General features: G+C 35.0%; 1 protein-coding gene across 4 annotated transcripts in view; it reads left to right on the top strand.

The window, feature by feature from the left end:
- Positions 1 to 12,939, top strand: part of Ssbp2 (single stranded DNA binding protein 2) — a 253,386-nt gene that overhangs the window by 216,760 nt on the left and 23,687 nt on the right. For all 4 annotated transcript variants that reach the window (XM_045133623.1, XM_045133625.1, XM_045133624.1 and 1 more), the window contains 3 exons: positions 6,026 to 6,074; positions 9,292 to 9,327; positions 11,122 to 11,176. In XM_045133623.1, the coding sequence (XP_044989558.1) occupies positions 6,026 to 6,074; positions 9,292 to 9,327; positions 11,122 to 11,176 (140 nt within the window). The remainder of the gene's footprint in view (positions 1 to 6,025; positions 6,075 to 9,291; positions 9,328 to 11,121; positions 11,177 to 12,939) is intronic.

Consider the following 12,939-nt stretch of genomic DNA (forward strand, 5'->3'; position numbering starts at 1 on the left):
AACTGAAAATAGGTTAATAAGTAGGTACCAGCCAGACTCAAAACTAACAGAACAGGGAGAAAAGTAGGTCAAATTTTTCTATCACATCTTTTTACTTTTAAAATAAAAATGGATAGACATGAAGTCTGACTTCTTGAATCCCTCAAAGGCTGCACCTTTTATTAATGATTTCTTCAAAAGGAGTGAATGGTACTTTGTCAGAAGTGAAAGCTCTTGCCAGTAGGATGGAGGAATATATAAAATTTCCCTGAGAGCCTCACTTTAAAATGTAATAAACCTGGGTGATATCCCAAGCTATCAGTAAATAATAAGAATGTATCTAATATCATGGGCCAGGTGTGGTGGTGCATGCCTTTAATCCCAGCACTCAGGAGGCAGAGATAGGAGGACTGCTGTGAGTTCGAGGCCACCCTGAGACAACATAGTGAATTTCAGGTCAGCCTGAGCTAGTGCGAGACCCTACCTTGAAAAACCAAAAACTAAAAATTAAAATTAATAATAATAATGTATCTAATATCACTTTGTGTATAAATAAACATTATAATTACTCATATGACCAACTCAAGATAAACTTGGTTTTACTGGTACAGAGGAAAAATGTTTTCATATGACTTGAGTGACTTAAATAGTTGCTTAAAATTATCCAGGTCTTTTCTCATATACACGCCTAAGCATTTACATATGAGTACAATAAAGAATTAAATACCTGAAATTTTAAATATTTTTCTGTTATGACATTTTACTACTAATGTAATTTCTAGTTCTTAAAGAATCTTTAAGCCTTGCAGACTCCAGTTTCAATTACTTGTTACTATTTCCTATTTCCATTTAAGTCTTTTGCCATTCTGCATTTTCTATAAATTTGGATTCTTTCAAAGACAATTAAAACATAAAGACATATTTAGGCATGTTAAAGTTTTCCTGGCAGGGAAACTTTCAAGTATAAAAGTTTCAGCAAGAGAGGATAATCACACTGACATCAGCCCCAGAAAGTCTAAAAAGGGCTTAAACATAAAACATAATTAATAGAAAAATTAACTCAGTAATTTTCACTCCTTTTGAAAGCCATCATAAGTATTATTAAGAAAGTAGTCTCTTATCTAAGACATGAACATTATTTTGAATGAAAATTTATATATGAATATAGTTTGAATTTTAACTAGACTAGTAAAAATAAATATAATTCCATTGTACTTAGTGGAATAAGTTTAATTATAATTTACTTCATAACTTATGTACTTCTAACAAATATTTGTGGTTTTAGTGATACATTTTTTCCTATTAGTATACTTAAATTTTAAAAGAAAAGACACTAGAATGTTACCTTAAGTTCTGTCTTTATTTAACTAAAATATTTGTGAGCTAGCAGTAGTTGGGAGAGACCTGGATGATTTTTCTTTTGCTTGTCATCCTTTCATATTTCCCATGAGGATATAATAACAATAAACATATCCAAATCTATCCACTGAAGAAATTAAATACTACATTCTATCTGGCCATTGTATCCCTTTACTCAGAATAAACCATTTAAAACAATTTTTTTTTAGCTTTCTTGTTAAATATTGGCCACTTCCATCTCTAATTGTTACTAAGATATAATCTTCACATTTCCATGCTCTATACTCAGGAAAGCTACACTGTCAGCTAAAATTAAATGTTTATTTCTAATATCTTAACAATAATATTACATCTGTACTAGTAAAAGCCAAATGTTTACTCACTAAAAGTAGAATTTACAAACTAGCCAAAATGTGAATGTTTTCCAATTATTTCTGACAGAAAATTTGAATAGCAATGCATTTCTAAATTAACTACAATTTTACAAATTTCCACAGAATTTAGGACTCCATACTTCTTTTTCATAAACAGAAGATATTGAAAAGATTAGAGGATCTTTCTTGTTCTGCAGTACATTTTGTAGTAAGATTTGGTGTCTGTTGCAGTCAGGTTCGCATTGCTGGTAGAAATCACCAACCAAGAGCAGCTTATGGGACACAGAGGTTTATTTTGGCTTATAGGTTTGAGGGGGAATACCCACTATGGCAGGGAAAATGATAGCATGAGCAGAGGGTAAACATCACCCCCTGGCCCACATCAGGTGGAAAACAGGAGCAGGAGAGTGTGCCAAACAGTGGCAAGGAGAAACTGGCTACAACACCCATAAGCCCATCCCAGCAATACACTCCATCCAGGAGGCGTTAATTCCCTCATCTCCATCATCTGGGAACCTAGCATTCACAACACCTAAGTTCATGGGGGACACCTGAATCAAACCACCACATTCTGCCCCTGCACCCCACAAACATAATGATACATGATGTAAAATGCAATCTATTCATCCAACATTAAAAGTCCCCATAGTTTTTATCAATTCCAATGATGTTCATACATGCCATAGTCCAAGATCTTTTAACTGAGCCATAATGCCAAAATATCCCCCAAAAACCCATAATGGCATAGAATAAACATTCTAACTGCAAATGATGACATAGGGCATAGCAAAGAAATACCCAAGAAATACATGATTTAAGCAGGGCAAACATCAAACTCTGTAGCTCCAAGTCCAACAACTCTAGCCAGTGACAAGTCTCCAAGTCCGATAATTCTCTGGATTTCCAGTTCTGTCCCTCCAGCCAGGCTACTCACAGTCCTGGAAAACTTCATCAAGGCCAGCAACTTTCCTTAGCAGCTGTCTCGTGGTCCCAGCATCTCCACTGGGTCTTCACTGAAAGCCAAGCCAAGGTTCATCCTCATAGCTCCATGGGGTCTCCTTGCAGGCAATCCTGCTTCACACTGCCCATGGCCATTTCCAAAACACAAGACTGTGTTGCAAACTCAATACCCTCTCCTGCATTTCTCATACTCCACAATATCATGTAGGGTGCCAGTTTGTTAATACAGGGGGGAATAAAGCGACTTTGAAAAGCAGGACACTCCTTGAGCACTCAGTCCCCTTCAAAAGAGTCTACATTCTTCCTGTTGTCCCATTGCAAGTCAGCTGGCCCAATCTCAAAGGTTTTAATCTCTCAAACAATTTACAGGTGAATGGGCAGCAGTTTAGGCCCAAAGATTTCATTTTTTCTGTGCCATATCCCTCTGCTCACACCAGTTCATTTCCACGTAAAGCAACCCTGCACAACTACTCAGGACACGGGCATAACAAGCTTCTCACACAGACTGCTAGCCTAGTACAAGCAAAGCTCTTTCAAACCCTCACAAGCTAAACTTTGCAGTCCATAGTTCTTACTGCATTCAATTCTTTCAAGTCTGACCAGAATAGTCCATCAAGCTGTACTTACAGCACTGCAAGGCATCTCTTAGGCCAAGGTTTCAAATCCTTCCACATTCCTCTTGAAAATCAGCTCCAAAAGGCCAAAGCCACACAGTCAGGTGTCTAGCAGCAAACCAACTCCTCAGTACCACTTTACTGTTGCAGTCAGGTTCGCATTGCTGGGAGAAATCACCCAACCAAGAGCAGGTTGTGGGACAAAGAGGTTTATTTTGGCTTATAGGCTCGAGGGGAAGCCCCACTATAGCAGAGAAAATGTTAGCATGAGCAGAGGGTGAACATCACCCCTGGCCAACATCAGGTGGACAACAAGAACAGGAGAGTGTGTAAACACTGGCAAGGGGAAGCTGGCTATAACACCCATAAGCCCATTCCCAGCAATACACTCCCTCCAACAGACGTTAATTCCCTAATCTCCATCAGCTGGGAACCAACATTCACAACACCTAAGTTTATGGGGACATCTGAATCAAATCACCACAGTATCATCGTTTAAATAAGTGTGAATTACAGAAAAAAGCATTTTCTCCTTCATGACCATAGTTTCTTGATTTCATCAAACTATGCATCTCTGCCAAAAGTTCAGACTTCTCTTAAATTTTATATTTTCCTTGTATTTAAATGAGACTAGTCTAGTTCTAATTCAAACTGTACTTCTATGAAATTTTCATTCAAAATAATGTCTGTGACTTAGATAGGAGATCACATAGTCATAACAAGCTCGACCTGCCTCCGTCACACAGCGCTGCAGCCACTCACTGCACACTCATCAGTCAGCCACACAGCATTGGTATCAATAAGTAGTCTTATTAATCCTGATGATGGCTTTTGAAAGGAGTGAGAATTACCAAGCTTGTTTTTCCTATTAAAACTGTTTATTGGGCTGGAGGGATGGCTTAGTGGTTAAGGCTTTTGCCTACAAAGCCAAAGGACCCAGGTTCAATTCCCTAGGACCCACATTAGCCAGATGCACAAGGGGACACATGCATCTGGAGTTCTTTTGCAGTGGTTGGAGACTCTGGCATGCCCATTCTCTCTCTCTCTCTCTCTCTCTCTCTCTCTCTCTCTCTCCCTCACTCTCTTTCTTTCTCTTTAAAATAAATAAATAAATAAAAATAAAATGTTTTTTAAAACTGCTTTTTGTATAACTTCTTTATTTAGTACCATCTGTGAAACTTTAGTGTTTATATTAATTAATACATAATTTTTATAATATTAAAATGAAGTCCAATAGGAACTAGTATTTAGGCACTAGATTAAGCAAAATACATAGATTTTTTTATTTTTCTATTGACAGTTTTCATAAATGTATATAATTTGTTTAATTAAAACATGATTTCTGACATTTAATTTAGCATATCAATTTAACATTTAGACAAAATTTAAAGTAAGGCATTTTATATTCAATATACCTTATTGATACAGTGTAAAGCTATGAAATCATTAACTATATATGATCACAGTATAAAAATTTTTCTGTGATTTGGATATAGATATGTGGTGCCTTAAAATAAACATTATTTGGGACTGAAGAGATTGCTTAGTGGTTAAAGTACTTGCCTGTGAAGCCTAAGCACCCATGTTTGACTCTCCAGATCCTATGTTAGCCAGATGCACAAAGGTGAGGCAAGCACAAGGTCACACATACCCGCTAAGTGGCACAAGCATCTGGAGTGCGATTGCAGTGGCCTGGCAAGCCAGTTCTCTCTTTCTCTCTCTCTATCTATCTATCTATCTATCTATCTATCTATCTATCTATCTATCTATCTATCTGTCTGTCTAAAAATAATAAAAAAGTAAACACTATCCACTTGCTTCAGTGAATTTATTTAACATCAAATAAATATGTGGGTAGGCTTTAATACCCAAATATTTTACTTCATGAACACACATCCTGTTTTACCTTGTTCTCTTTCCCTTGGGACACTGAATCCTATTGTGAAAATCATCTTCATTGTTTGCCCTTCTTTATAATAGTCTTCATCACATAGAGGCAGCAACTTCAAGAGCTAACACAGGTGCTCGTTAGTTTCTCCCTATGTGCATGCAAACTTTGGTTAAGGTACATTTGAGCATTCCTAACAGAGACCAAGGACTGAAGTTATGCCCTTTTCCAGTTGTGTATACTCCTAGAGAATCCCAAATTAAAAAAACAGTTGTAAGTATTCTAAGCAAATATTGGTAATATAATTAATAGCTTTTTGAGACAGACTATTTAATGCTTATTACTTTAGGGTAAATATCGCTAAAGTAAAGGTATGTAATTTTAAATTTAAAAATCTCACTGCTATAGTGAGTAGAAGGAAAGGGAACTTGGAGTGCTTCTAATTACAGAAGAAAAGTTGACAGTGGTCATCTTTTCATGTTATTATGAAACAGTTTGTACTACCTGAGGATGAGGTCTTGATCTCATTAACTGGGCTCTAATTTTATACCCTTGCAAAATACAGAATACAAAACACACTCTTCTATCCTAAAATGAATGTATGGACACACACTGATATAGATTATCTTCTATTTTTTTTAAGTTTATTCTGGCTATACTTTGAACTATAGGTAAAGAAGAAACTAACTTCTACTCTTAATAGTAACTAAATTATCAATGGCACTGAAAGGTGAATGACATAGGTGACATGATCTTTTAAATGGAACATTTAGATTTTTATGATTAGCTTTTGCTAATTGTGAAACAGTTGAAACACAAACTGAAATTTAATTTATCATATCCTTTTCTAGGGGTCCAGGTGGTGGTAGACCTTGGCCAAACCCAACAAATGCCAATTCAGTGAGTATTTAAAACATGTATTTTTTGCTCTATATAACATTTAACAACATCATAAAAGTCTCTTTTGATACCACCATAGGCTGTTTGATTAAGGTTTTTTAAGTGGTTGCTCTAAACATTGTATGTGTAAAATATATATTAAAATATGCCTAATTTTTGAAAGCATGTAAGTTTTTTCACTTCAAGGTTCAATTGTAATTTTTATTATATGTCACTTAACAGATTTCCATAATCTGTGCATTGGTTGGGCTATATGAGTTCTAATCATCCATCATCAATTGTGTTTATTGAAAATAGATATTCATTGCAAACTTCTGAAAACTTCCAGTTTTATGCTGAAAAAGAATATGCCTAGACCATGTATTTGAAAAGTTCGTGTTTATTTACTTTTCATCAGTTATTAACAAATATTAATTATGCAGATTAATGACAGTCCCTGTGCATACATTATATATCGATCATATATATCCACCTTTCTTCAACCCTCTCTACCTTTCTCCTCTTTCCCAGCCTCATCCGTAGACCCTAATTATACCTCTTATAAAAAAAAAAATCTGTATTTAAGTTTGACTTTGGGGACATATGGTTCCAAGAGTGCTGATACTGTCATCAAAGTACAGTCTTATTTATTTTTTACCCTTCTTTCCTTATGGTATTAATGCCATGCATAGCTTGATATTCATAGCTTCACAACTCCAAGTTGAGCCTTTGACAAGATGACTGCTGGGCTGTAGAGATGGTTTAATTGTTAGGGCATGTGCCTGTGAAGGCTAAGGATCCACATTCAACTCTCCAGATCCCACATAAGCCAGATGCACAAGGTGACACAGCGCACAAGGTTACACATAAAAAGGCCAGTCTGTTGTGATTGCCTCAAAAAAAAAAAAAAAGATGACTACTTATCAATTAAGGAACTGAAAAATAACTCTACATTTTCTCACCTTGGGCCACATGCTGCTTCATGATACAAGAATGGATAGTGCCCCTAAGTCACATGACTATTTCTGAGCTCCATCTCTATTCTAGCTCTGTGTGAAGTGAAGCTCTAGGAGATACAGTTACCAAAAGAAACTTAAAGGAATTGGTACTAGAAATTAGACAGGAAAAAATATCCCAAATCAGTTTACTAGCTGGACAGGAAAGAAAAAGGGGGAAATTCTTTAAGGAAAAAAAAAATGATTAAGCCTAAAGGAAATACAAACATACAAGTAATTTACTCCAAGCAGGCTGTGCTCTATAGAAACAGATGCATTTTTAAAGGACCACTAAAAAAATGTATTACTTTCTGCTGGGTCAGATAATGTCTTGATATTGTCCTTCCTAATTCTAGCTGGGCAGTACTTTACTTTTAGACTTTACTTTTATAGAAAGATACTTAGTTGAAAAGTTACTGATCATTGGAAAAACAAAAAACAACTTTTAGTTACTTCTCTGTGTCCCTCCCAGAATACCACAACCATGGGTATTACGGCTTAGAATATTTTTGAATATTTGGATTCTTTTTCTAGCGCTTAAATTTTCTGCCTGGAGTAGTCATACATGTATAAGGTTCTTAATTTTCTCACCAGCTTCCTGTGCTTCTACGGTTCTGGTCCATTGGCTCCATGATTTTGATTGTCTTCTACATCTTCATTTTGATCTTTTAAGTCATCCTGATGGGCTCTGTGTTTTAAGCTTAGGACAGACCTAGAAGAAGGGCTGAAGAATTAATGAAAAGGAAAAAGTTGAGGGTGATGTCATTTCTTGGAACCCAGGAATCCCAACAGCTGAAATGGGTTGATGGGATCAGTTGGTAGAGTGTTGCCCTAGCATGCAAAAAACCCTGGATTTGGTCCCCAGAACCATATAAACCAGGCATATGCCTCTAGTCCTAGCTCTTGGGAGATAGAAGCAAGAGGACCAGAAGTTCAAGGCCATCCTTAGCTATGGAGTGAGTTCAGTTCAAGGCCAACATGGATCCATGATGTATGTGTCCAAAATTATAATTAATCATGTCTGAAGGAAACAGGAGGGGCTTGGGCCCATGAGCAGTGCTAGCTTTGGAAAGCAGAAGAAAGTTGTTTGCTATTTTTTTTCTATCTGAGATCAATAGATGAAATTTTAAGTATGTAAACAATGGAATGTTGAAATGATCATGAAGACATAGCAAGAATTTGATGATTTTAATGAGTGACAGAATGACAAAGTATTCATTCACTATAATAGAATCATAATGAGGGCCAGCTCACAAGAGTTAAGAAAAAGTCCAAAATTCAGGAATCTTGTGAGCTAAATGTTGAAACATTGAAACCTTGAAATTTGACAAATAGGAATATTTATATCACAGAACCTGGCAAATGCTAAAAATCAGAGATTTTCATTTCCTAAACTCCACTGTCTATCGTTCCTGTGCTTAAAATTTTTTGCACAGACTGAACCAGAATGCTCCCAGATATTAGGGTGGAGTTTCTTTAAGACCCATTTGAGAGGAGAGAGAGAGAGAGGGTGCGCCAGAGCCTCTAGGCACAACAAACAAACTCCAGATGTATGTGGCACTTTGTGTATCTGGCTTTAGGTGGGCACTAGCGAATTAAACTTGGGTCCTTTGGCTTTGCTTGCAAGTGCCTTAACTGCAGAGCCATCTCTCCAGCCCTAAGATCTTTATTTGAAGAAAAAGAGGAAATTTGTTACACAGTCTGATCTCCACAAATTATAAGTCACTGAAGATTCATATTAACAAATTATTTTGGATTTATTATAATTTTCTACTAACCATATTGAGAAAGATAATATCTATACATTAAAAGTTGACACATACTACAAGAAAATAAAATACACTTTTTAAGAAAGTGCACATAAACTAGAAATTTTAACACTATGGAATTATTTGAAAGTTTTCTGCTCTCTTGGTTTTAAGTGCATACATACATGTTTTTCTATTAAAGAATAACAGCAGCACAAGCAGTGTATATATACAACTGACCTAAAGCCAATATAACTTGAAATTGTAATTACGAATTTTTCTTGACAAAAAATCTTTATTTTTTTCTTGTAAATTCAAGCTAATATAGTAGTTACTTGATTTTATAGTACTTAAACAGATATAAATTCCTTTGTATTTTACTGTTGTTTGTGATGCATTCTAAATTTGGTAACAGAGAGCAAGTAGATTCGTTTAGTCTGCTCCTATGTTGCCACATGAATCAAAATATGTCTTTTTATCCTGTTCATGTTCCAGATACCATACTCCTCAGCCTCTCCTGGGAATTATGTAGTAAGTACATGTGGGTTTGTTTGCTCATAAGAATTGATGTTACGTTTTATTTGAGCAGTGAAATAGTTGTCCAGATGTTAAGAAGAGCCCCTGTGTATTGGCCAAGGAGTGAACATCTTGAGTTGTCTCATCTGCCAAGCTCAGTACATATGTTGGCGTACATTAGTGGAATGCTTATCAGTCTGGCTAGCAATGCCCTGAGTAGTGTTTTACTTCAGCATATGTTCTGGAAGCCAGTATAATACTCTTCATCCAATAAAGAGAAGAGGCATCTCCAGCTACAGAAAGATATGCTTGAATTTGCAGTTCTCTTGGAGAAGAGTGTACACTCACCCCTCTCTGACCCCACTTGATGAACAAGAAGCCTAACAGAACTTTAACAGACATTAACTAAAAGAATCATTCAGTAGATCAGACAGCAGAATGAAGACTAGCAATTTAGAAGGATCTTTTAGTTTTTCATTATTCTTATAAACTGAGAAAACTCATCTTTGTTATTACTATTTGATACATGCTGAAATTTTCCAAAGAAATCATGTAGACCATAGGCAGATTAGCAGGTTTTATACCAACTCCCAAACTCACAAATGACCTTTTAGCCATTACCACATTATGATTATTGCTATATCTCAAGACTGCCACAAATGTTATATTTTTTTAAAAATTAAGGAGGAAATATTTAACAGAGGAGCAAAATGAGGAAAAACTGAAACCCTTTCTAAAAGAATTTTTCAGAGGTTCTGGTCAACTCAAGTGCCACATAGAGACATTTTTTAAAAGATAGAAAGAAAACTAACAAGCATTTTTCCCCCGTGGAAAAACTATTTTTATTAAAATGGTAAAAAAAAAAAAAGCATACCGATTCTGACCTAGGATTAATTCAGTGTGCTGTGCTTCTGTAAGCTGTGTAATCTAAAGGAGTCTACTTTTCTTTACATTGTTAAGAAGCATAAAGTTAAAGTAAGAAAATTCAAGTAAAACCATTTTTCTTAAATTCATTTAATAAGCCCAATACAGAATTTTATGAACTGTTATATAGATTTTTATGTGAAAGGAAATTTGACTCCTAAGTGTCAATTGCCTATATTACTTGAAGTAATGAGAAGACTATATCCACACACTCAGAATGAAATAAATATTTAAAAGTATTACTTCAATCTTTGTACATAAAGCATGTAGAAAATCCTAGAACTCATTGCCTAAACTACCAGTCTGGGCTGTGGGAGTTAACGGTCCAGGTACGTGGCGAGTACTGATTTTGAGTGCTGGCTGCAGCCTGAGCGCCACAGCACTCATCAGCATCCCTTCCACCACTGCCTGATGTGCTAGCTCTGCGCCCCGTGCTCCAGGAGCACTGCCCGAGGGAGCCAGAGGCAGGAAGCAGCACCAGTGGGTTTTAATATGAATCACTGAAGCAGCATATCTGTGTTTCCCATAAAGCTAGTGACACAATATGTAAGAAAATTACATGAATTATTTCTCTTTTATAGATTTGTAAAGGCCCTATTAAGTGGTTTCTCCTCAACCTCATTATATCTGATGTGATTAAATTATGAATAATAAATCATAATTACAGGCTTATTGTTTTAAGAAACTTGTCAAAACAATGCTAATGTAGTTAACCTAAATTATGTTTTGCATAATATTGGAATAATTGTGCATTCAAAGAAAATACATTGGTTCTTTTCAAATTGAATTACTATAGATATAAGTATAACCTTTATTGTGTTTTTCTTATATTACATTGGTTGATGAAATGCTGTATTTTTACTGAAATGTTGTATAATTATTTAGGGTCCTCCAGGAGGTGGAGGACCACCAGGAACACCCATCATGCCTAGTCCAGCAGGTACTGTACTCAAACCAGCCGCATGGGCATCTGACTATTAGCATTAAAATCACAAAGTATAGAAAACATTTTTGAAATAAAATCAGCAGTATTATTATCTCAAGATGGCGAAAGAGAGTAGATGGGTAGCAGTTAGGAAGAAATTGCATTCATAAATAACTATTGTCCAGTTACCTGAGCATTTAGAAACTTCCTCTAATGTTGATAAGATAACAGACCGAGTCAGCATGAAAATGTGTTGATCTGTCAGTATTGCCCAAAAATTTAACCTACTAAAGATTCTACAAAACTTAAAAAGATTCATATCTCACAACCTGGAAAAAAATCTTCATGGGTAAAAAAAATTAAACACACAGAACCATTTGGCAAGCCAGACCCTTCCCCTCCACAAATGTCTGTCATCACACTAAGACAATATAGATGTGCTTGCAGCATTGTCAACCCTACTTATCTACAGGGATTCATTGGTTAGCTAATCAATGAACTAAATAGTGGTAAAAGATGTTGTAATCTTCTAAACTAAGATGTACCTGAATGCATCCATTATCATTTAATACAATTACTTAAATTGGTCTATCCTTTTTCTTGAGATGTTAGTGCAGACAGACCATTAAGTGTGTTTAGAGACTAGGACTGGAATTTAAATTGTCATGATCTCCTAGGAAATGCTCTGGTAATATCTGTCAAGGACCATGAGAAGGTTCATAACATTTGACTCTATGATCTTAATACTGGAAATGATTGGAGATAAATCCAAGATTTATATACAAGTTGCTAATTTGTTATACTCAGTAGTGAAGCAAATGGCCCAACCTTCATTCCTAAACAAAGGTTAGTGAAATTATTACCTTTTGGCATGTGATGGGATATAGTTAAAATTTCATAAAAGTTATAACAGTTTTTAATGACCTGACAGAAATAAGTTCTTATGATTCAGTAAAATATGATCAATTTGATTTATATATGTTTCACAGATATGTTAAGGAGAAAAATAAAGTAAAGCTATCAATGCTTGCTTCTCTGATGATAACATAGATGAGAAATTTTTATAATTAGGATTAATTTCTAGTATGTATCACTGTTAAATTCAAATGTTCTTAAATAGTTAGATTAAACGCAAAGATATATAGAAGTTTAAGTTTTATTACCATTAAAATACCAATAAATAATATTTTTGTTTTCTGCTTTTCACTTAAAAACAAATTTGATAATATTAATGTCACTTTAAATTCACTAATTCTCTACATTATATCTAGAAATATTTTTATTATCTGTCTTCAGCACCTCAACATTGGAAATGAAATAGAATTTATTGAGGATATAGAATGATATGAATGGATCATCTTTCCTTCATTTTCATTCTTAAATTATAAAGTTGATATTTAATTTATGAAGATAGTATGTGGTTAATAAGTATGTTACTGCCAAACTAAATCAAATCTTTAGAGCAACACTAAACATTGCAGGGGATAATTTTATCACCTTTTCACCAGTATATCCTACTAGCTTTTTCAGAATTTTTATACATGCATCCTTATCACAGTCACTTCTCTAACAATAGTAAGCCAATACCACCCCAAAAATATTACATCCAAGAACTGCTCTACTGTAAAGCTCCCTTAAAGAAGATGAAAGCTCATATGTCCTAGAAGATAGCTCCCTGTTCCTCTTGGTATTTTCTTTTTTAGATGAAATTATATTTTTAGTTCATCTTAAGAGTGATAAATTCATGTCATAAATTTAAAATATACATTTATTCCTTT

This window comes from Jaculus jaculus, chromosome 14 (assembly GCF_020740685.1).
Source record: "Jaculus jaculus isolate mJacJac1 chromosome 14, mJacJac1.mat.Y.cur, whole genome shotgun sequence".
NCBI lineage: Eukaryota > Metazoa > Chordata > Mammalia > Rodentia > Dipodidae > Jaculus > Jaculus jaculus.